Source organism: Erpetoichthys calabaricus, chromosome 1, assembly GCF_900747795.2.
Source record: "Erpetoichthys calabaricus chromosome 1, fErpCal1.3, whole genome shotgun sequence".
Taxonomy (NCBI): Eukaryota; Metazoa; Chordata; class Cladistia; order Polypteriformes; family Polypteridae; genus Erpetoichthys; species Erpetoichthys calabaricus.
In genome coordinates this window covers 95546991-95573443 of record NC_041394.2, presented here as the reverse complement: position 1 = coordinate 95573443, position 26453 = coordinate 95546991, and the positions used below count along the sequence as shown (strand labels likewise).

At 39.1% G+C, this 26453-nt stretch overlaps 1 protein-coding gene across 1 annotated transcript in view; it reads right to left on the bottom strand.

Annotated features, from left to right (window-relative positions):
• The window catches only part of unc5db (unc-5 netrin receptor Db), a 759038-nt gene that overhangs the window by 8919 nt on the left and 723666 nt on the right, over nucleotides 1-26453 (bottom strand). The window contains exons 15-16 of the mRNA XM_028803567.2: nucleotides 23947-24111; nucleotides 18303-18481 (exon numbers count right to left, since the gene is read on the bottom strand). Coding sequence (XP_028659400.1) covers nucleotides 18303-18481; nucleotides 23947-24111 — 344 coding nt within the window. The remainder of the gene's footprint in view (nucleotides 1-18302; nucleotides 18482-23946; nucleotides 24112-26453) is intronic.

The window sequence follows — 26453 nt, the reverse complement described above, 5'->3', positions numbered from 1 at the left end:
TGTTGAAATTCACATACACCCCTTCATGGAAACATCTTTCAGCAGGATAATGCTCCCTGCCATGCTGAAAAAAATATTCAGTAATGGTTTCAGGAATATGACAAAGAGTTCAAGTTATGGATTTGGCCTCCCATTTCCTCAGATCTCAATCCAGTCGAACATCTGTGAGATGTGCTGGAAAAACAAGTCCAATCCACTTTACAGATTACAGGACTTCAAGGATCTGCTGCTAATATCTTGGTGTCAGAAACCACAGGGAACCTTCAGAGGTCTTGTGGAGTTCATGCATCAAGGGGTCAGAGCTGTTTTGGTGACATGAGGTGGAACCAGCAGAATATTACGGCTTTCATGTTGTAGCTGATAGGTGTGCTTCATGGATTCTTCAGAATTTTTCATCTTTTTTCTTGCCCATAACACACTTATCTCAGAAGTATTATTTTTTATTTACTGTGAATCTTGCAAATTGTCTATTCTTCCTTAACAGCAGCTGCTGCAATTCTCACCTTTTACTTATATACCAGCCTGTTTTGTAAAAGGTTATGTAATTGCTAAAAGAAATTAAAAGTCAGGAAAGCAACTGTTTACTTCAGAAAGTCTTTGAACTTTGTGGTATTGTATGTTCACGTTTCATAACAGAAATCACGAAAGTTGGTTGAAGATGCAAGGGAGCTCACATATTCATCTGCACCCTCTACAGTTTAGAAGTTACCAACTCAGATGGAGATCTGAGAACATAGCCTTCCTCTGTGCTCACTGCCATTCACACTGTAATATACTTTATGAGGACCTCTGCCAGGCTCAAGAAGTATCTCTAATGACCTCAAATGGAAGTATGCTTGACTTTTCAGCAATGCCGGTGGTGTCATAGCACACATAGACTTCAATCCCCCCACATTAAATGGGGCTTTTCCCATTTGGGGCCCCAACATTTTTTCAGTTTTTCCTCTGTTTATTTTTAGAGCTTTTTAAAAACATTCATATGGGTACCATTGTTAAAATGGCATCTATCCATCCATAACCTTATTTAAATATAGTTTAAAATAAGGAGCTAGAGAAAATCCTAGCAGTATTGGGTGTCAGAGTTGCAGTCTAAATGAACACTCTCTTATACGAGGACAAATGTGAAATTGCTAGTTAAAGTAGCATAAAGTATCTTTTGGATTTGGTAAACATGTTCCAACTTTACATTCATGGCCTTGGGATTTGAACCCTGTACTTTGAAAATATAAAGAAGCAGCACTAAGCACTGCAAAATTAGAAAGATTAGAAAGACTTAGACAAGAACAGGCCACTCAGCCCAACAAAGCTCACCAGTGCTATACACTTAGTTCATCCAAACAAACATTAGGTTGAGATTTGAAGGTCCCTAAAATCCTACTCTCTACCACAATACTTGGTAACCTATTCCATGTATCTGTTTCTCTGTGTGAATGAAAACTTCCTAATGTGTATGTGAAATTTACCCATAACGATTTTCTGTGTCGCCATGTTCTTGTTGAACTCGTTGTAAAGTAAGATCCACTGTACTAATTCCTTTCATAATTTTCAATACCTCAATCATGTCTCCTCTTAATCTCCATTTACTTAAACTAAAAAGGCTCAATTCTTTTAATCTTTCTTTAAAAATCATTCCCAGTAGCCCTGGGATCAGCCTAGTCACTCTTCTCTGGACCTTTCCTAGAGCTGCTATGTCCTTTTTGTAGCCTGGAGAACAAAACTGCCCACAGTACTCCAGATGAGGCCTCAGCAGCTATGTAACCTAAGGCTAACACTGGCATGCCAGTTGATAGTGTTGAGTCCACTGCGACTCCTATACCCATTCTCATACGTGTAATACTTGAAATTTAATGTGAGTAAATGTAATCTGCCACAAATCTGCCCAAGTCTGTATGCTGCCCAAGTCCCTCTGTAATGATTTACCAGATTCATTATTATCTGCCAATCCACCTATCTTGGTATCATTTGTAAACTTAACCAGCTTGTTACTTATATTCCTATCTAAATCACATAAATATATTAAAAATAGCAGTGGCCCTAGCACTGACCCCTGTGGAACACCACTCTTAACATCGGCCAGTTCTGATGAGGTTCCTCGCACCATCACCCTCTGCTTCCTGTGTCTGAGCCAATTCTGCACCCATCTACAAACATCACCCTGAACTCCCACTTCTTTTAGTTTGATCCCTAAACTCTCATGTGGCACCTTATCAAATGCTTTCTGAAAGTCAAGATAAATAATATTGTATTCTCCACTTCATTTATCCTTTTGTTGCTTCCTCATGGAATTACAGACATCATTTCACTTCAACAGAAAACAATATAATGCAGTAAAAGACTAAAGGAGAAACTATGCAATGCAACTTTTTTTTGTGAATAAGATCAGGGTTCTTTATGCCCATTACATTCTTGCTATACCTTATGGCAAATAACAAAGCAGACTAAACAGTGCCAGGAATACAAAGAGAAGAATATTGCATAAATGACTGTGTGCGTGTGTGTGTGTGTCACAGACTGGCCAAAGAGTACATGTCACCATCAGCAGCATTGCAGCAAAATGGACACAATTTTAGACAGCAAATAGAGCAGTAATTTGTGGAGTTTTACACCCAGTTAAAAAGTGTGCTTGCTTATTCTATCGGGACTATCCCTATTTAATGCATGTCCGTTAGGCATCTGGGCTCTGGTACACTTGTACAGTACTTCTGCTAGCCCTGGACTAGCATTCAACTGTTCAAAAATAACTACACAGTGCCCTAAAGCATTAACAATGTATTAGCCTTGGGACTGCAATGAAAGTGTGTTATGTTATGCTGCACGTGGTCCTTAGCAATATTTTACAGCAGAGTTTCACAGTTTTATTATTTATTGCATTTGATCTTTACATGATATAACTAGTAACAACTCACAGGAAAATATGGGCTGCTAAAATGAGAAAAAGAAAAAAGCAAAATCTCAAAAGATGTATTTTTGTGTTTGCCTGAGCAATATCTAAAGTTAGAATGGTTAAGCACTGGAGAACCACACCTATTTGTGTTGATGAATGGAGAACTATAAGCTCTTTCAGCTAGAAAGATTGGACTCTGTCATCAAATCCAAGCAAGGACAGACCACTGACATAGACAACACAGGTTGCTGAACCATGGCCACAGTGATATTGTGTGGACTGACCCATGACACAGGCTTTTAGGTGGTTGCCTTGGAGTCACTTCTTTGGAGGCATTTGGACACTGTGTTGGCCAGTGGCATAGGTGATCTATTAAAGAGAAATATCTTAAGGGATACCAGCAGATTCAAACCTCTGGTAATGGGAGGGTCACCTCGAGTTATCTATGTACAACACAAGTTGGGAGCAACAGCATGCCTTGGTCAGGCTAAATACTTGCACAGCTCACTAAAGGGGTCCTCCAGGTACAGAACATAAAGGAGGTGGACATTGTACATAGTTCACAGTGTTATTTCTTTTTTTCACTCATTTTTTTGTACAATACAAGTTAAATATGCAACCTGCAGACGTCAACGCTGTATGTAATAAGTTAAAGGAACCCAGGATTCAGTGTATATTGTTTTTGGTCTAAATTCTCCAAAAGTTTTTAATGCTAGAAGATTACAGATCAAAGGGTTACATTCAAATCTCACTGAAACTATCACTTTTACAGGATCTGGTACAGGATGAAATTATATTCAAACCCAAAATGACCATTATTCCTACTAATTACCTGTTTAAATTCAAAAGAATAAGTTTCCTTTAAACTTGTGTTTTGCAATGACCATCAACAAAAGCCAAATCACTAGGAAAAGCAAGAACTGATCTACAGCAGGAGTGTTTTACTCATGTGCAATTGTATGTAGCATGTTCAAGAGTGGATGACATGGTGGTGCAGTGGTAGTGCTGCTGCCTCATAGTAAATAGACCAAGGCTTCATGTCTGAATGGCTTTCCTCTGGGTGCTCCAATTTCTCCCAAAGACATGCAGATTAGGTGGATTGGTGGCTGTAAATCTGCTATGGTCTATGCGTATGTGTTTATTCTGCAATGGCCTGGTCCCCTGTCTAGGAATTGTTCCTGCCTTGTACTCGAAGCTTGCTGGGTTAGGCTCCAGCACCTTTGAGACACTGCTCAGGATTAAGCAGGTTTAGAAAATGGTATGTTAAGTCCACAAATAAGGAGCTACAGTGAACTAACGATATTAGGCCCTGGGTGTTGGAAAAAAGACCCAAAAAATTATGTATACAGAAAAGAACATGTTACATGTGATTAACACTCAGCAATATAACTGAGGCCCATTGTCTTAGGAAATTTCCCAGGCGAAGTTGGGTAATGCAGCCAGTCAGGTAATAAAATGAAGTTGTCACTACTACAGAGGTGCAGGCTTCATAGTTCAAGCTACTGTCAGTTATGACTCAAAAGCTGGTCACAGAAGACAGTCAGAGAAGTGAAGATTATATTGCACAGTTTAACACTTTTCTCATGGAAAATGCCATCATTATTCCAATTTCAAGACTCTTGATTCTGCTCAGAAACAACTAAAGTAACGGATGCCATGTCCTTTTAAATGTTGTGGGGTATGTCTAGAAACAACTTAGCATTAGGGATAGGGTTATTTTGGTTAGGTTTTTATGCACCAGAAAAAAAGAATGAATTACTTACTTCAGATTAGCCAGACAACTGAAATGGTCTCATAAGTTTGAACCTAACCAGAATTAGGCAAACAGAGATATCAGACAATGAAAATAGGTTTTAGTAATTGGATTTTAGGCATAGTAAAAATGTGCCAAGATTGGTTCGTACGGGTAAAAAGTTAAGTCAAGCTAAGTGCAATTTTCCTCTGTGATGTCTGAATGTCCTTTTGTTGCCAAGTTAAGAATGGTAAAAAATCAAAGTAATGTGATTTTCAACAAAGTGTTACAAATGAAAGGGCAGTACCTCAGCAAGCATGACCTCTTCTGCAGAATACAGAATCTTCATCAGACTCTGACCGATACCCCAGCAGTTTTAATGCTTAAGTGCTCTTGCTTTTATCGCCTCTCAGTGGGATTTCTGTTTTCAACAGTCGTCCCGTGTGGGGCATCAAAAGGTTACAACAGACTCAGTCTTGAACAGTGCAAAATGCTGTAATCACAGTACCACCTACAGGGCTTGTCTACCCTGGCTTCCTGCGAGGTTTCAAATTGTCTTTAAAACACTACTGACTTACAAAGCTGTTTCCTTTAACACTAGCGTATTCCTGTTTGTGCTGCTTAAAACGTATAAACCTATTATATTGCTGAGATATTTTAATGCCAATCTGCTTATTTCTCCACAGGTCTGGACAAACACCCATTGAGCTTGCTGGGATGCTCTTTCTAGGTGTATTAGTGAAGTCCCATCTATCACAAAAACCTATGTGTCCATCCTGGCCATTTTTTAACCCGCTTTCCATTTATTCATAAACTTCAACATGGTAAGCACAGTTAATACTACTTTGTATATTATGATATGGTCTGTTAGCTGTGAAGGCCACATGCAAGATTTATTCATTTATCCTTTTCTGTTAATTCTTACTGTGCTTTGCATAATTATAGTGTTTGTTGTTTATGGCACCTTGTGATACTTGCTGTTACTTTCTCTCTTTCCGATTTACAAAGTATTCAGCTTTATACTTTATACTTTATTTGTGCTTGATTTCTGTAGCCTCTTTTGATACGTGCTGTCACGCTGTCTAAAATCTGTCAGGTAAACAGCTAGGTATCCATCCCTGCTGCATTTTTTTTGTATTTACCTTATTTTTATTGTCCTACTCAGTTCATTCAAAGTTATTGTCTGTTTTTACCTGCATTTTTTTCATTCTTTAATTTAATATTGTTTTTGTATCAGTATGCTGCTGCTGGAGTATGTGAATTTCCCCGTTTGGGATTAATAAAGTATCTATCTATCTATCTATCTATCTATCTATCTATCTATCTATCTATCTATCTATCTATCTATCTATCTATCTATCTATCTATCTATCTATCTATCTATCTATCTATCTATCTATCTATCTATCTATCTATCTATCTCATATATTTCATGCTGCACCATAATCATTTTCTCTGCTCTGTAAAGCACCTTGTGATGGTGCATGCTGTTAATGGCACTATGTACAGTAATGTCAAATTAGTCAACTAATAAATAGAAGTAGTTTGGTTTGCTGAGAGCACATCAGGTAAGAAGTGGCATGGTGGTGTGATGGTTAGCACTTCTATCTCACATCTCCACAGCACTGAGGTTAATTGCCAGGCTGGTCACTGTGTGTATGAAATTTGTACATTCTCTCCATTGCTGTGTGAGATTTCGTCTGGTTGCTCCTGTTTTTCTCCCACATCCTAGTATGCTGTATATGAGATTAGTCTTTGACACCAAATAGGACACGTATGGGTGATGTAATGTGTTCCACCGCAGACTAAAGTCCTGGCTCTTGGCTTGTTGGCCAGGGTCTCCAGGACTCTGACTATGTCTGGCTTGCCTGACTCCTCTTCTACAATCTGGCAGTAGCTCTACCATTAACTGATGGATGTTGTTTATCATTTATATTAATTAGTTTCTACTTTGTTTTTAATGTATTTGGACAATTCTGTATCTTCATATGTGATACAGTAGTTCTGTATTTAGTGAATGGTATAAAGTGATATAAAGGAGAAAACAGGAATCTTAGTGATTGGTAAAAATGGATATAATGAGGGTATTATAAATAAATTTGATCCATTAGGCTTAAAAGTCAAGACAGAGGTAAAGAATTTAGGGGTAATTATTGACCCTGACCTAAATTTTAAATCATTTATTAGTCAGATTACTAGGACAGCATTTTTTCACTTAAGAAATATAGCAAAGGTTAGATCCGTTATAAATTTGCAAGATGCTGAAAAATTAGTTCACGCCTTTGTTTTCAGTTGACTAGATTACTGTAACGCACTCCTCTCAGGACTACCCAAAAAATGATTCCAACTAGTTCAGAATGCAGCTGCTAGAATCTTAACTAAGAAAAGAAAATCTGAGCACATCTCTCCAGTTTTGATGTCACTACATTAGTTACCTGTGTCATATAGAATTGACTTTAAAATACTGCTTATGGTTTATAAAACCTTAAATAATCTCGCTCCATCCTATATTTCAGAATGCCTTTCACCTTTCACTCGTAACCTTAGATCTTCAAAGGAGTGTCTGCTTATAATTCCAAGAGCTAAACTTGAGGCAGCCTTCTGCTGTTATGCACCTAAAATCTGGAATAGCTTACCAATAGGAATTCGCCAGGCTAATACAGTGGAGCACTTTAAAAAACTGCTGAAAACACATTACTGTAACATGGCTTTCTTATAGCTTCATTTAAGTATATCAGTTATTAGTCATCATTTTTATTATGGCTCCACAATCCGTACTAAGCCCTACTTTCTCTGCTGTTCTTTTTCTGTTACTTCTGTGGTGGTGATTTGCGCCACCACCATCTGATCAAGGCACCAAGCAGTCCCTACATTGATGGATTGAAGTCCAGATGTCCACATGACCCTCATCGTCGAATTCTTCCACGTGAAGCCTGAAAACCATGAGGGCTGATTGAGATCATTTACTGTATGTTAGGTAGAATGCCTAGTGGGGGCTGGGGGGGTCTCATGGCCTTGGAACCCCTGCAGATTTTATTTTTTTCTCCAGCCCTCTGGAGTTTTTTTGTGTTGTTTTTTCTGTCCTTCCGGCTATTGGACCTTACACTTAAACTTTACTTTCTAGTATTTTGTAAACTTAGTAAAATGAGCATAAACACAGTTAAACAGTGCATTGGACACTCAATACAAAAGCTAAAATTACTAACATATTTTTTTGCTTTTTATGAAGATTTGCCATATGACCTTAATGCAAACCAGTGCTGCCCCATTAACTGTTAAATTCTTTATTGTGTAAAATGTCTCTCATTTTCTTTGTGAAAATACAGATGCTGACAAAATAATGCAGCAGACGCATGTGTGACAATTGCACTGACAGGTTGAATTAAAAAGGCAAACACTAACAAATTGAACAGCACTCATCTGCTTGAATATAAAGATGAGATTAAAATCAATTTTTATCAATAAATCACAAATGTCTTTGAGTTGAATGTGCCAGTTGCATTTGCGGATCCACTGATTACTCTGGAGTCATAAGGCTGTGAATGTGACAGTACAATGTGGGCCTTTGTAATGCATTGCATGGTGTGCTTCCACTCAGCTGCATCACAGGCCCAGTAGAATCAATCGGTACTGGTTTTATGCACAAAACACAATTCAAGCTTCAAATGTATGCCTTTGAAAGTCTAACATCATTCCTTCATTTACTAAGTCTGCTCATTTCAAAATGTGGTGGCAGGTGTAACTGTAATTTATAAGAAGATCGACAAATTAGAGGAGACCATTCAGTCCATCAAGCTTGTGTGCCTAGCTAATAGCTCAGTTGTTCTTAAAATAATTCAAGGAGATTTAGGCCCAAGGCAGAAATCAGCCCTGGATGGACGGCCAGCCATAGACTTTAGGATTGAAAAACTTCAGTTACTGCTTGCGTATTTCTTTTTTGTTGTTTGTAATCTTCTTAGGATCATTCTATAACATATGTGTACTTGAAAACAGGTGACTGTTTAGTGACTGCAATGTAAATGACCATGTGTATAAAGGAGGTAAAGTCCATGGTATATACAGAAAGGAGTGTCATTTATGTTACTAAACAATTGTTCGGACTGAACACTGATCGAGACCCCCGAGCAGGCCTTTGAAGTCTAATAATATCAACTACCTGCTATGGATAACAATGGGCAATATCCATCAGCTCCTAATGGGTGGTGACCAGCGCTGTTGAAGGGTGTCAGTACTACAGGCTTTCTGGTCAAGATAGCATGTAAAATGTAAAGAAAATGGTCCCTTTATTATACACAAAGCAAGACGCACTTAACAGTTCTTATTTGGAGTTTAGAATCATAGATGTAGATGTTATGTATGTGTTTGCTTATTTAGGTCCGCACATATATAAAACCAAAAACATGTCCAAACTTTCTGGTTGTCAGCAATGGGGAAATTCTAGACTACTGGGTACAATTATGGCTGTACTATGTTTACCTGGAGGACTAACAGAAAGTAGTTTTGGGCCCCCTCCATCACCAGTATTTGGCTGAGGTTCTGTTTCACTTGAGGAATAGTCAGGTGAGTGACCAGTTAGACAGCCATAAGCCCATACTGCTATTTTATGAACTTGCCCGTAAATTATTGACTTTGAAGGCCTGTGTGAACATAACAAAGGCCAAGAATCTTAGGAACTGTTCACTTGTTCAAAGTCAGAAAAACGGTGCTTAAAGTACAATACAATACAATGCAATTTATTTTTTGTATAGCCCAAAATCACACAAGAAGTGCTACAATGGGCTTTAACAGGCCCTGCTGTCTTGACAGCCCCCCAGCCTTGATTCTCTAAGAAGACAAGGAAAAACTCTCAAAAAAAACCCTTGTAGGGAAAAAAATGGAAGAAACCTTGGCAATGGCAATGGTTAGTAACAAATTATAACTATCATGTTACTTATGAGGGTGGCACGGTGGCACAGTGGTAGCTCTGCTGCCTCGCAGTTAGGAGACCTGGGTTTGCTTCCCAGGTCCTCCCTGCGTGGAGTTTGCATGTTCTCCCCGTGCCTGCATGGGTTTCCTCCGGGCGCTCCGGTTTCCTCCCACGGTCCAAAGACATGCAGGTTAGGTGGTGATTCTAAATTGGCCCTAGTGTGTGCTTGGTGTGTGGGTGTGTTTGTGTGTGCCCTGCAGTGTGTTGGCACCCTGTCTGGGATTGGTTCCTGCCTTGTGCCCTGTGTTGGTTGGGATTGGCTCCAGCAGACCCCCGTGACCCTGTGTTCGGATTCAGCAGGTTGGAAAATGGATGGATGGATGGATGTTACTTATGATTTAGTGCTAATGACTAACAACAGAGATGTAGTCTGTACAGTTAATCAGCAGCTCTAGTCAGGATATGCTAAACTGAAGTAGTGAGTCTTCAGCCGGGATTTGAAAGCTGAGATCGAAGGGGCATCTCTTATAGTAGCAGGCAGACCATTCCACAGTTTAGGGGCCCTGTAACTAAAAGCTCGACCTCTCACAGTTATTTTATTAATCCTTGGAATCATTAGCAGACCGGCATCTTGAGATCTTAATGTGTGCTCTGGTTTGTAAGTCATGATAAGTTCAGATAAGTAAACTGGACCTTTGCTATTTAAGACTTTATATGTTAAAAGGAGGATTTTGAAATCCGCCCTAAACTTAACCGGGAGCCAGTGTAAGGATTTAAGAACTGGAGTTATGTGTTCATGCACAAAAGTGCACAAAACAGCACTGCATCCTCATGTAGGACATGCTGATGTTGATGCAAGTGAAGCAACTATAAAAGACTTGGGTCATAGTAAATGAAAGTCTAGTTTGTTCCTTAACTGTTTTGTGAAAGTTTAAGTATTTAAGCAACTGGCACCCTCTGTTTGTGAAGCTTGAAAGGCAGAAGAAATGCTTTTGGCAGTGACACCCATCTTTATATCCATGCTGCTTTGGATTTGGCTCTGCTGTTTTTCAATTCTCCATCTGTAGCTGCATTATATGTCTTCATCAATTGAGGTAATAATGCTATATAATTTATCAGACAGCCAGTGCAGCTCAACCACATATCCAAAACTGGAGACAGTCGTCACTGACATTATGTGCACGTTTAGGGTCAACTCACACCTAGTTGGGTTGAGTGGAAGTGGACAGGTCATATTGGCATACGCCAATGAGTTGAACCGCTGTAATTTCCAAGGCTTGTTAAACCAAGATCATAGGTACAAAATGGGCTGTAGGAGGAGTCCTTCAGGTAAAATATGAGACTCAAAGCAGGAACATCAAATCCTGCACACATGTGGACAAACTTGCCTGCAAACTTTTTAAGATTGTAGGCCTTTACCAGGAGTCTGTAAACTGTCTGTATTGTTGAGGTTGCTACAGCAACAAAAACAGTCAATTAGAATTCAGGCATTTTTAACAGTACCTTTCATAGCAAACAATATTTAGAAGAATAGCAAGGGTGTAAACCAAAGCAACAACAGAGAAGAGTTCATTTAACAGTTAAAAAGTTTATTCAAGGAAATAATGTATCCGTATACAGAATATTTTATGGGTTAATCTAACACTGATGATTTTCATGGGTACGTAATAGAGAAGCAATTCACGGTATACAAACCAGTTAACTCAGTCAGCCAAAAAAAAGGTTTTATGTTTAAATTTCATATCTGTCTGAGATCACCTGTGAGCAGCAAAAGGCCTACAAAAAAACATTCCCATGTCTTTGCTTTCTGTCTCCCTCTGCCTGAACCAGAAGAAGCACTTATGTCACCAATGTGAACAGAATTAATGGCGCCAGTTTAACCTGCACGCCGGCCCTGCTGTATATCTATAATTGAATCTACAGTAGATCTTCTTGCTGAGTAGCATCTAAATATAACATCTGAGATAAATCTCTTATAAACAAAAACCATCATAGATAGCAAAAGTACAATCTGCTTGAAGCAAGAAACAATGAACTGAATAGGCCAGTCAATTTACCTCTCAAGTGAACTTGAGAAAGCAAATCAAACATCGCCTGATGTGCCTTTTGTCTTGCTCCACACTAGTGTGCCGCACGTGAAACACAAAAGATGGGAGCAGATTTATCAAAAACTTGATGTTGTTTCATTTTTCTGTCCTACACCATGCTCGGAGGGATTTTGCAATGATTTCTGCTCAACACTATGGTGACGTCTTGAAAGATGCTTCCTAATGATTCCTTGAGGGGTGATAACTGATTTCTGGCTGATTACTGTCATGGTGGGTTATTCTGGTTTGAATATTTGCATTTGTCAAATTTGACTGCTAGTTCTGGATGGGGGTGATTTTCAGACGTCCTTCATAATTACTTCCCTAAATTCATTAAATTTAAATAATTGCTAGTAATTCCCAGCTTCACTAGGCCTCTTATGTGGCACAAAAGGAGACCCTCAAAACCTTGCTGCAACACAAAACAATGCATCAAAAACTTAATAGAGATTTGTCACTTATTTGTACTATAGGCATTTTACTCTTTAACTCACAAAAATGTGCCCAACATGTCGATGAACTGTGTGTGTCTGCATACAAATTGAAAAAATAATTTAAATGCTGGCCTACTATGAAATGAGTCAAATAAAAAAGAAAAGAAAAAAAAATTTGGGGGTTAATTCAGATTCCTGTGTTCCATTCTTTATAGTCTAACAGGTGTCTTCACTGCATGTGGGTGAAAAAGCTTACAATAAGTAAACTGCAGAGAATTCCTCCTTCAGAAACTGAAACATTGCACGATATCACAATGACATGTCTACAAAAGTGACAAGATATTTTCTCACACTGAACTACAGACACATAGCTGAGGGAGGTGACATTAGTCAAGTACGAGACAACAGAAGAACTACTAGTGGCAATACTGCACATTTCAATATGAACAATGTAATGTCCTTGTTACTTTGGGATTCTCCTTGCCATCCATCCATGTTCAAACCCACTTATCCTGAGCAGTGTTACAGGGAAGCTGGAGCCTATCCCAGCAAGCATCAGGAGCAAGACAGGAAGAACACACACAAACACATGGTGGTGCCACTTTAGTAATGTTGATTTATCTAGCAGGCATGTCTTTGGGCTATGGGAGGAAACCAGAGCATCTGGATGATGTGGGTGTGGGTGTGAGCTGCAGTCTGTCCAGGGTTCATTCCTGTCCTGTTTGGGTCTTACATGTAATGCACCTATGATAGGCTCTGGTCCCTTATGACTTAATAATTTTCAGTATTTGAGGTAAATGCAAAAATAAACCAAATTTGAGTGCCACGGAAAGAGAAAATGTAAAAATGTGTCTAGAACTATTTGAAAGACACCAGTTAAGTGTATCTGTTACAAATAAAATGCACAGTATCATTTAGTGCAATACTGCCAGGAGAGCATTTGTCGGTGTCAGTTATAGCTGATCTCATTGCTGTAATGGTACATCGCCGTACCCATCAAATTTTGCTTGAAACTTGATAAAACCCTTAGCAACAGTTTTAACATGCTTTACACATGATGCAGTGGACAAAAGAAGCATTTTGCATATGTTGACATGAACACTTTTTCATTATCCAGTCTTGAGGAGTCTTTAGTGATCTAGTGACAATTGCCAACAGTGTGCTCAGTGCAAGCCTCCAGCAGACATTCACTATACTCTTTTAATAAGTATGATGTATGCTGTTTGTGGGGGACACAATACACAATACTATTATTTGGTGAATTTTTGGCAATATGTGTGCCCTTATCATGTAATCATTTGCATTGTTTCACATGCAGGCACTGTATCATAACTGAATGGGAAGGATGAGTCGGAAAACATGTAGTTAGTGACATCTCTAAGAACCTGCTGCGTTACTGCCACCTTTTTGTTACACAGGATCCAGAATTGTGCACCTATTGTAAACCAGTCAAACACAGGCATTACACTTGGTCCAGTAAACAGAAGCTCCGGGTTCAGAGGGCAAACCAACACAGAGGCCATGCAGCACCAAGCAAATGAGCTACCGTATATGAAAAATGTAGCAGACTGGCCAAGGCACACTGTACCTCTGATATATACTCTATATTGTCAAGCTCATGCACTCAGAGGACAGCTTAAGGGTCTAGTAATGGTAATAACCCACTTCTCCAGGGGTTGATACTGTGTAATAATGAATTTTCTCTTCCTACCTCCACAAACTGGAAGACTCATGGCTTTACCAGTATCAAAGTAATTTCTGCTGTCCATTGACCTGGACCCGCCTCGGAAGACTGGCCATCTTAGTTCTGTTCTGTTGTGAAGTTGGGTCCGAAAAGACATCTCTGGAATTTATTGTGTGCCTTGTTCTATTTTGATGCATTCAATTATGCAGGGTTACCAGAGTGGTACCCAAACTCTTTATTATGGTCTGCCTGTTCTCTTATATATAGATAGATATACAGATAGATAGATATATAGATAGATAGATAGATAGATAGATAGATAGATAGATAGATAGATAGATAGATAGATAGATAGATAGATAGATAGATAGATAGATAGATAGATAGATAGATAGATAGATAGATAGATAGATATACACACCACACAAGCACACACACAGGGTGATTCGAATGGGCAGGGTCCTGAGTTATGATGTATTACTGACTTAATAATGAAGAATTAAAAACAAAATAAAGATCACAGTATTCCTGGATAAATGTACGAGTGGGTTAGGCATGGTGCTCCTTTTGACTTATTTGTGAATGAACTGGATGACCATGATTTCATTGAAGGTTATTTCCAGCAAGATGGGGCACATCAGCTCTGAGCATGGCACAAACTGAATTTCTTTGGGAAATCGGGTCATTTCAAATGGACTATGGCCACATCGTTCAACAGACCTGTCACCTCTAGATTTCTTGCTTTGGGAAGCGCTGAAAGGAAAGAGTAAGCCTTGTACAGTGGAACAATTACAGCGAAACATTGAACAGGAAATTGCTGCCATCACCCCCACAATGCTTGCGGATACCTTTGCCAATATGGAGCGCTGTGTTGATCTGTGTTTGTAAGAAGAAGGCGACCATTTCCAACACTGAATATGACTGGATCGTTTACACATCTATCGAGGTATGTCCTGTATTTATTTAATTTGAATTGCTTCATTATTAAGTGAGTAACATATTATAACTATGGGCTCTGCATATTAGAATCTCCCTGTATATATATATGTACATATTAGTGCTGGGCAGCGATTAAAATTTTTATTCGTGATTAATCGCAGACAATCACAAGAATCACTTTGTTATGTGCAAAATTCAATAATGAACTCAAAAGTAGTGTATATTGTGTATTTGGTTTGCAAACACTTTAAACAAATAAGGTGCTTTTTAACAGCAGTATTCCCTTTGCATAGTAGCAGTTAAAATATTTCTTGTAAATCTCAACTTAAACATTAATGTAATCAAATCAAATATGAAACCAAAGCTATTTGCCAATGCCAGGTCATTAACGTTTTATCTAGTTTGTTATAGAAAAACAAGTTACCCTCAAGAGTCCAGAGCTACGATCACAACATTATAACAGGCAACTTCCAAGCAACAGCAAGTTATCATTTCTAAATCTGTTTTCTTTTTTATCTGAAGAGATACCATCAGGAACATTTTCTTTTATCAGGGAGCAGCATAAACAGTCTATGTTCAGTAGCAACTCCTTGAGGGCTAATATTTTTTCCAAAAAATGCAGTTTTCTGAAACATGCACAAAGCAATGGTTTCACAAACCCACACGGTGGGCTGGCTGCCCGCCTAGGTGTGGTGGGGTGGCAGTTACTGTGAGAAGCAATATGGTTTGTACCACCTGTCATCGTAAGTGTCTGTCCTCCCAGGCGAACGTTGCCATAGGTGCATCAGCTACACGAATGTGTTCAGCACCACGATTAGATGGGGACCGATTAGCTGATGTCGGTACCTCACTTTCATTTTCAATCTACATCTCCAGATCACTTGCATCAAAATCGGAATCTGACAAATCAGAGTCCGATTCAGCGATAAGATGAAGAAAGTCATCCACAGATTATTTTGCTTTGAGCTTTCTCTTTGGTATCTCTCCACATACCATTTTAGAAGCTGTTTACTCTTCGCTACTCATGCACATGCAGGTGATCGAGGTCAAATCAACAAAGTTAACTTTCCTTCTAGCAAAAATGTATCGAAAAGTGCTGTAACAAGAAGATCACCGATCACTGATCGCTAGCAAGACTGAGGCTTTCAAAATAATAATAATAACAAAAACTGTGTTAACGCATGATAAAATAATTGTTTCCATTAATTAATTATTGTGATTATTGTGTTAACGAGATAATAACGCATTAACTTGCCCAGCCCTAATATATATATATATATATATATATATATATATATATATATATATATATATATATATATGTACACACACATATACGAGGGATGTTCAAAAAGTTTCCACACTTTTATATTTTCATTGAAAATGGTGAAGGCTGGAGGAGTAGTAATTGGTTGTTTCTGAGAGTGTCATGTGACTGGAATAATTGCATCGCAAAGGAAGGTGAATATGTAGAAAAGCGAAGTTAAGGTTATGCCCCGAGGCAGAAGTGTGAGTGAGGAGGGCCTGCCCCCCTGCCCACAGCCCAATGAGTTTCTCTTGGATTTGCGCTAATAAATCTGTACCGTAAGCGAACTATGATACTTAGCATGATGAAATAGTCACAAAATCAACGGAATGTTCAAGCAAATTATAGAAAAAAAACCCGATCTAAATCCGTTAAGTAGTTCTCTCGTGAAAAGCAGACAGTCAAACAAATGGGTCTAAAAAACTATAAGAAATTTCACGCTTGGACCACAAAATTTTTAAAACCGTTTCGAGCACCTCTGTGCCAAGGGTTACCTACATTCCATATTTCAAGTCCCAAGTTGTCATGGTTTGAAAGATTTTGTGATGAGTGAGTCAGTAGTATTTGGCTTTTATATATATATATATATATATATATATATATAGATATATACACACACACACACACACACACACACAAACTACCATACTACCATCCCGGGCTGAATTTGCCCCTTACCTATAAATCCTGCAGCTGCCAGAAGGAGGTATTCAGTCTTGAACAAAGTGCACTGCAGGACAGTACTCCTTCCATCCTGACCAGACCCATACAATTGTCAAACCGAACAGCTTTCTTATTTTGCTTATTTGAGTTCTTGTAGTGGAGCACATAGTGGGCCTTTTTTATTATTTTTGCTAATAGAATTGAACAGGGACAACCAGGTTGGCACCCCAACATTTCTTTATAGAACCTGCGGTGTAGTATACATACTGTATATATTTTAGGCGTATCTCCAAAATTCAGTTTAAACAGTCCCAAGGACTAGCCAACACCCGGTAACCCTGACAAACAGCAATGGAGTTGGTGAAAGGGCAGCCTGATGAGAAAGACATGGTTTTCTACCAACAGCATTTCCACGTGGGCAGAAGAAGATTTTTTTCCTGTCTTTCAAAGTTTTGTGGCTCAAGCTTCACTGGTATAGCTAGTGCCAAGGGAGCTAAGTCTAGAGAAGATTTTCCATTTGGCACATAAATCACAGATTGTGAGCTGGAATGGAAGCAACAAGGTAATCCTGACTGAACCGTGTGCACTAACTGCACAAGACTTTTGCTTCTGATATCTACAAGTTTGAAAGGAATTTACAGTTCTATTTAAATCCCTGAGTGTCTCTTTTAAATAACGAGTGCAGTGGAATTAAGTTATATTGATTTCTTCCACTCTTTCTTTTTTGTATCACATTCACCTCTGCCTCAATATATAAAGGGAATAAAATTTGTGGTTTCAACTGCCCATTTCAAATGGAGATTTATAAGTTGAGAGACTCACTGCCTGTAGGAAGGCAGAAAAAGAAAAGCCTAAACTTGGTCTCTTGACAGTTATAAAATTCCTTTTTTTTTTTGCAAAAGATGAACACAGCAAACATACATGGCTAATAAGTTGGACATGACAAGGGCAAAGAGGTCCAGGAAGTTAATATTCAATGAGAACAGAAGTCACAGCCCTGAGTTCTCCAACAAATTTTGTGTACCACTGGCAGGCTGGACAATCATGTATTGCGGCAACAGTGACAAAAAAATTGCAAGAGTATCTGGGGAGCAGGAGGCTAACCTACTGCTTAGTCTGTTTGCACAATGGAGGCAGAAGATAAAGATGTCAGAGGTAGCAAGCTTCCAGGTTAATTTTTCAGCTCACAATGGCTCTCTGTAAATAATAACACGACCAGAGCGATTATCATAATGGTAATATGAGAATATCCAGGGAAAATACTTCATGAGGTGTAATGAGGTGTGACTGTTAGCTGCCACCAGTTTCTTTTAATTTACTCAGCCAATGAAAGCAAGCATTGCTGTTATAACCTGTTAATAGTGTGCAACATTATTCTTGCTAAGGAGAGGGGTGAGCTGAGCCATTTGTTGATGGCTGTTTGAATGTTACGGGCTGACCTGCAAGAAATGAGGCAAAAGAAAAGAAGAACCAGGAATTCTGAGGTGACATTTCTTACTTTTATTTTAAACAAAAATAGTGGACTGATGTTTACCTATGTGTGATCCATGAGTTTAAAGAGCCAATGGTGGGTTTTATACTTTTAAAACCTGATAAAAGTGCAAGAAGTGAGACTAGCAAAGAATCACACAGAAAATTAGAATGGCTTCTTAGTCTCTTTGCCTTACCTTTCGATGTTGAGCTTCTTCGCTAACAGCTGCCAGTCTTTTCCTTTGGCGTTTGCTGTGTCAAAGGTAGCGCAAATTCTCTGTCGGATGGAATATGGGATTTTGAAGGCCTTGGGCCCTGTCTGTGAGGTCACAGTGCAGTCCGCCTGGGCGAAGAATGGAATAAGTTCCTTTTCATTCTGAAAAAAGCAAATGCAAAGGAAATGAGTAGATTCTCTACCACAACATGATGTGCATTTATGGTCTCTCTTTAGCATGGAGCTTCACCGAGTCTACTAACACTGATTCTGTTTACCAGTGCCAGTCCACAGGCAAAAAATATGGAAGTGAGGAATCCTGAGCCAACATGGAACATCAGTTGCCTGCACATATAAGAGAACCTTACTCAATAATGTAAATATTCGTATCATACCTGAAGGCCCACCAGAACAGATAGGCCTGTATTTATTTTATGCTGTTTATGGATGAAAATTAGTTAAGTTCATCACCTATTTTTTAAGCCACTGATCTCTGCTGTTCATTTTCTTTTGCCTGTTCCTCCCACTGTTCAAAAGAAAACAACAGGAGGTCTGTCCCAGAACATGTGAATAAAGGTGTCGGGTGCCTTAAGAAAGCAAAAGTTACATAAGAGGCTGGGAGGAAATGCAATTGCAAAATGATTATGTGGACTAAGAAATAGATGGTGCACAAATTTAAACTGAATGTGTTGGTGGTTATGATTTTTGAAGGCCAAAGAGATATTATTATTATTGGTTATTGTCAATGGAGGAGCAGAGAGAAGGTAAAGGGGCCATATAAAGCAAACAGCAAGCTGTTGATATGAGGCTTTGATAAGAATAACATAAGTGTGGAACATAATTATTCAATCATTACACTGTGCATGGTTTAGCATACAGTGCCTTGATGGCTGTATTTTGTATCATATCACTTATATTCATAATTGACTAAATCTGACAAATCAGATATGCTCAGATTGTAGCCAATGGTGTCATTTGATGCGTGGTGTTACAGACTTTAGGGGTTTTAAATCCTGATCCTTGAGAATACCCCCCCCCCCCCACCAACCCTGCTCCATGATCTCAGATGTCCAACCCCTGATCTTTGAGAGCCCAGTCCCCCTTCACATGGACTTCTTGTGTGAAACTCAATGAGGAACCCCAACCCCATCCCCATGCTCTTCAAGTGTGTGAAAACCCAAGGAAGTCCCCCATGCGTTTACACACTTTGTAGGACTAGCAGCATTGTCAAAGGTCGGGCCAAGCCCCTAATAAAAGCTAAAGCTAGCGACACATCTGATTGCGGCTATGTCAACACATCTCTTCAAAAAATATATATCCGTCACACTAAACACAAAAGTCCAGCACCACCAGGTAAGAAAAAGTGTTTTTAAATTCGGCTTTTTGTACATTATAGCATGGAAAGCAGTAAATACAGTTTAAGCACTGCTGCATAGTTTTGTTAAAAGTCTAAATTCAAAATAGTGCTGCAAGAATCCTGATGAGGGTGTAGAAATATGAACACATCTCACCAATCCTTTGGTCACTCATTGGCTCCCTATCCATATCCGTATCGAATACAAACTCTGTTTGTTTACTCACCAGTGTATCTATGGAAATGCTCCACAATATCTTAAAGAACTCCTTATACTACAATCTACTACAACCCAAAACCTCCGTTTTACAAATACCTACCGCCTCTGCCCCCCTGTGACCAAACTTCATACAATGGGTGACCGAGCCTTTGCAGCTGCTGCTCCACGGCTCTGGAATGCCCTACTAGAGAGCCTGAGAACACATCAGATTGTGGGCTGTTTTAAAAAACAGCTAAAGACTTTTTGATTTAGGAAAGCTTATTAACAAGAATGCTATAATTATTGTTGTTTTATCTGTGTTTTTATCTTGCCTTGCCTTTGTTTAATCTTTTTATGTTGCACTTTGAGATTTACTGCTAATGCAAAGTGCCCCTATAAATAAAATGCATTATTAAATTTTGTCCTCATTGTTGGTTTGACCTGCATAACACACTTTACGCACTTCACGCAGTCTTCATGATCTGAGCGGCTGTGTAGTGCTTCCTTCTAGTTCTGTGGGGCTTTCTTTTGTGCTAACAATGTTAACATAGTGTTAAGATTTATATACTTGTTTATTTAAATTTTCTGACCTCTCTTTGCCTCTTTCTGCGTCTTTCTTGTTTGCATTGTTGGTTTGGTACAATGGAAAGTACATTTTCACCATTTTGGAAATTACCGTATTTATTCGTGTACCACACACCCTCATGTAAGACATGCACCCTAATTTTTACAAAGAAAATCACAAAAAAAATTTTCCATGTGTACGAAGCACGTTGTGATTGTATAGGAAGAGTTTAGGGCACGTTTTCCGCAAAATGCCCTTCTGTTTTTGTTGCATGATGAAAGAGCGAGCGAGAAGAGAGAGAGAGAGAGAGAGAGAGAGAGAGAGAGAGAGAGAGAGCGCAAGCGAACGAGCAAGAGGGAGACAGCACGAGCGAACGAGCAAGAGAGAGAGAGAGAGAGTGTGCGCGAGCGAACGAGCGAGAGAGAGAGTGTGCGCGAGCGAACGAGCGAGAGAGAGAGAGTGCGCGCGAGCGAGCGAGAGAGCCCAAGCAGAAGAAGTAAACATTACAGAAAAAAATTTCCTCGTGTATGACGCTCACCTGATTTTCTAATGCTAATTTTCGGGAAAAAAATGTGCGTGTGGTACAAAGGTAAATACGGTAATAAGGCGTTATTTGGAAATGTTAAAATTGTTTTGTATGTTGTCATGGGCACCACCATTAAGTGAACTATTTTAACAACGGTTGTCATGGTTTTGTTTCCCAGAGAACATCTGGAGTGTGCAGCGATTGGCGTTAATGATGCAACACTTTAAAAAGTTGTTCTATTATCTGAAATTGGCAGATGTTTCAAAACAAAGCCTACTTTGTACAGTGAGCTTTTATTTCTAGTATTATATTATTATAGTATTCTATTAGAGAAGTCTTTGGACTTGATTTTCCGGTTATGACTTTTGGCTCAGTTTTTCATCTACTGTATCCCCTGGTTGCTACAATTCACATTACTTGGATTTCAGTCAGTAGAATACATATTAGGGTGCATTGTAATACCATCATCATTGTAGAAAACTTACAAAATATGAAGAAATATATAATTCTGACTCATTATTATTGTTTTTTCACTCACCAGTATGGCCTGTGGGGCTCTAATTTCTGGCACCCATTGTGTGCTCAGATATGAGCCACTCAGAGCTGAGTGATAGATGAGGAGTTTCACTGGGACAGTACACCTCTCATACTGTAATGCAAGTGACCTAAGTAGTGCTAAAGGGAAAAAACTTACTTGATCTTGATTTTCAGCAGGAGTACAGACTGTAAAAGCAGCTCGTCACAATCATTCTGGATTTTGGGTTTTAAGCAGAAGGTATCAGAAAAAACATCACAGGGATAACTGGCTTGTGGCAGGAAAAGAATTTACTTTTAAAGTGGCTTTTCCTATCACTCTAAAGCAGAATTCATCATGTTCTAGTGAACGTGAGAACATGAGTAACAAATAAACCATCATGATGCTCTGTGGTCAAAAAAGATTCCTGGGCTACCTTTGTAAAGAGTATAGTGCATCCCAATGTCCAGGCTAAATTGCCTGCCACGGCCTAGTCATTCTGGCCCCCTAATCATCCCCTGTCTCTAATTGGCTATCTCTCTTTACCACCTAATAGTTCATACAGTATATGGTGAGCGTACTGGCCCAAAAAAACAATGGCTGCCATTGCATCATCCAAGTAGATGCTAAACATTAGTGGTGGTTAAAGTGGCTCCCCAATCACGGAAACTCTTTGGCTAGTGAGAAAAGTGCTATATGAGGTGAGACACAAAAATAACCGGACTGGGCTTGGGGCTTTCCTGGAAAACCATCTGGAGGATGGCCGTACGTGAATCATAGAACTATATCCCCTCCCACATGCCGATCGCCGACCAGCTAGGTATATCCTGTGAATAGCCCAGTCAGTATTTGCACAAGAATCGCTACACGAGTTGCCGAGATAATGTTGAGTGAAAAAAATTGAACAACGAATCAACATTAAATTTGTCATGAATTTTCTTTTTTTCCATAACGCAGTTTTTGGCTGACAAAAACATTCTTGTCCTCGATCATCCTCCCTATTCGTCTGATTTAGCTCCCTGTGATTTTTACTTGTTCCCGAAAATCAAAAGTGACCTGAAGGGAACACATTTTTCTTCAATGGATGAAGTGAAGACAGAAACGGCAAGCCTGTTGAAGAGCCTCAAGCAAGAAGATTTCCAGCACTGTTTCAATCAATGGAAATACGTATAGAGGTCGGGAGAGGGAGTATATAGAAGGTGACAATGTTTAGAATGCTGTAATTCATCAATAAATATATATTTTTTACCAATCCGGTTATTTTTGTGTCTCACCTCGTATAAATGTAAAGAATTATTATTATTATTATTACGTACTGGTGGTGTGTTGCTGCTCAGTATAAGAGGAAACACAGGTTGAGACATTGACCTAACTGATCACTCCCTCATTTACACCCTGGTCCATCCATCTCAAACTCAGCACCATCATGCCATATTGGGGCTGGGATAAATGATCATCCTTAAAAAAAAATGTTAGAAAAGCAGTACTTAACTTCGGGGCTATTGTAACCATACTGTATGTGCTGTGTTTTCCATGACACTTGTATTGTATTTATCATTGTAATATTAGCATATTAAAGATTTAACATTACCTTGCTTGGCAATAGCAGAATATTTATTGAGAACTGTTTAGAGAGTCGAATCACGACTGTGGGATAGAACAATGACCTTTATTGTTATCAATTAATGAGAGATGCTGATGAAGCAAAAGCTGCTAATAAAATGACCCCACAGGTGAAACTTAATAAGATGCAAATCACGTCTTGTCAAAACCAGTTTGGTGATTTGCTGTCAGGCGCGGGGTTGTAACACCAAGAGCTGATTAGATCAAATTTAGGATGCTTTTGATCTCTTGTGGCATTGACTCTGCCTGTTTGGTCAATAAAGATTGTTACAGCATCTTTGTTCGGTCAGCCAGGAAAATTGTGAGACTGAATCGAGAGAAGTTTTTGAAAAATCTGTAAGTCTGATTGACTGATTAAAGTGGATGGGGACACCTTTAGTTGCGTGCAAATAAAACCTCTGCTCCTTTTAAAAAACGATCCCCTGACCAGCTGAACAGCAAACCATTGAATGTAGTCTTTGTCTCTCTATATTAAGACAATAATAATTCAATCTTAACACAACAGTCAAGAGTAATACACTTTAAGAGCCTTCCCTTGGATGTGCAGTACACACTGCTTAATGTGCCACTACTGCTGACCCTGATGCTCAGCTAGACTGGAAACATAATATACTTTACCTCAGACAAGGAGAAACACATCTTGAAGGAAGAAAGACTGTCAAGTCATCTTATGCACAGCTCACTGTCAATCACTTTTGCTGAGTACAGCAACTTCTCTTATACATTAAGCAGATTCTTAATGCCAATGCACAAGAAAACAAATTGAATCCCTCAGGACCACACAGTGACCCAACAGTGTGATTCGAGCTCAATACTTGGTACATTTAAATCTACAGTTATCCATACCTCGACTACAGACGCATAGACCTGAAGGATCTGCTCATGGCCCTTCACTTGCCGGACACTGATCTTACACGAGAGCTGTGTGGTGGAGGGGCTGTAGCGCTCCAGAGAAAAGGCACAGTGCAGGGGCTTCTGATTGCTGCACCACACTTCAGAAAAGGGAAATTCCTGAAAAAGAATGAGACCTCAGTGAAAATGATGTCACATGGCAATACACAAAACATCAAAAAAGTGGCAGACCCTGTCAGATCAATTCTTTATAAACAAACATGACTTACCTTTTCCTAAAAAGATTAAAACTCATTTAAGATAAGAGGCGCTAAAACAAAATGTGCCATGCTTGTGAAATAAGATAGTTAGATTAGGCTGTCATCACACACTGTGGCCTCCTTACCCACCCCTCAACTAAAATTAAAGAGTCTTATTGTCTTATCATAAAACAAACTAAACCATAGACCAGCGGTTCTCAATCTGTGGGCTAAAAGTAACAAAAAAGGGGGCACGAATGTTGCCATATGTGGCGTAATTTCGCTATTCGTAGGGAAATTTTAAACTTGTAGCAGTGTATCGGCAGCAAAAAAATATAGGTATACATTTTATTAGGGTTTCAAAAAAACATTAAGGGGGCACGATTAAAACTGTTATGAAAACACGGGTCGTAAATACTTAAAGGTTGAGAAACGCTGCCATAGACAAAAGGAGAAACAATTAAAAAAAAAAGACACTTCCATGGTTTGTTAATTTTGTATGTTTTTCTGAATTCTTAGTAACACATCCAGGGCCAGCTCTGCTGCAGCTTTGTCCTAGGTGACCCTCCCATAGTCCAGCTCATGAGCTCAGCTTTCAAAGCTACACTGTAGGAGGTAGTAGACGAGTAGTCCTGTTAGTCAACATACTAGCAGTTTGATATGTCCATTTCCACTTAGCATCTCAGTCAATATTTCACCATTCAAACAAGTGTGCTTTACATATATTTTTTATATGCAAGGGTATACAAGACAGCCCCCTCTTAACATTTCAGCACTAAAGTGGCCCTGGTTTTCTAAGTCCAATTTCATGTGTCACAGACTTCTATGGGTCGCCTCTGTAATCAGAATACAAGTTTAATATGTCACTGCGCTCTGTGCAAATATTTTAAATCTGCTTTTCTTTTCTTCTCACATGTACAGCTAACACAAAGCCAGATTTAGCACACAGGGGCTCATCATTTAGAACTGCTAAGCAAGCATTTTAAGACAAGACAAGTTAAGAACAACTGCAAATGCACTATTTCTGTGTGTTAGAGTCAGCATGAAATTGTATCCTCTCTTTGCCTTGTTTGGAATTGTATTATTTACCTAAGTGGGGGCCTGTACATGGAGAAAGAGTATAAAGCCTTGGAACATTGCCTGGCACACCTTTGAAGCCGACTGAAGGATAGGAGATAATGTCATCCGATCCTGAAAAATCCTTCCAGCACAGCAACGAAAATGGCAGACTGTATACATTGAGCTCGCACTTCAGTAATAGTCTTGTCATGGCTTACTCATCTGTTATGCCGCGTAAATCGTCATTAAAGAAAGCTAAGTTATTTCTCCTATGTGATTTCTTACCGCTGTATTACTAAGGGAGAGGTATTGCCTTTTAATATGATATCTATATAGTTTCAGGTTATGTAACATGCCGCAATTAAAAAAGAACTTATTCCAACCAGGGAGCTAGGATATCCCCCTGCTGGATAGACCCTGTCACTGTGAAAATGGATATGACTTAATATGTCCACTTGCCATCAAGTCATATACCGTTTTCTTTTAAAAATAAATGGTTTTATATGTCATTCAACTTAGCAAAATATCTTACAATAATGAATCATTCTCTCTGCTGCAGAATCCCACAATATTCCTGTCTAAATATCTTACTATCTAAATGAGCAGGTTGTATATATACTAGTGCATATTATATATGTCATACTAGTGTGCAGCACAGTAGTGCAGTAGTAGCTCCAGCTTCCTCCCACAGTCCAAAGACATAGTGTTTAGGTTAGGATTGGCGATGCTAAATTGGCCCTAGAGTGTGTGGGGGGTGTGCATTGTGCCCTCTACTTGCTATAATAGCCTCGACCTTCACTGCTACCCAGCTCAGGATAAAGTGAGTGAGTTTGTAAAATGGATGGATGGATGGATGGATGGATGGATGGATGGATGGATGGATGGATGGATGGATGGATGGATTTTGTACTAACAGGGGTAACCCAACACTCCTTCCCTGGAATAAAGTGCAGGCGCTGTCACTAAATAAATTCCTCAGGAGGAAAACCTTTTCTCCCCCCCAACCAAATTTTCACTGACTAAACTCACAATGGAGAACAACTTTACAAATCTGTGCCAACTCCTAAAAATGTCTCCTTGGGGCACATCATTAAGTAACTAAATATAGTTTTCCAAGACAAAAAATTCAGAATGAAAACCAGCCTACGATTTTCCCTTGTACAAATTGGGAATCTGTGCAAAGATCAGTTCCCATGGTGTGGA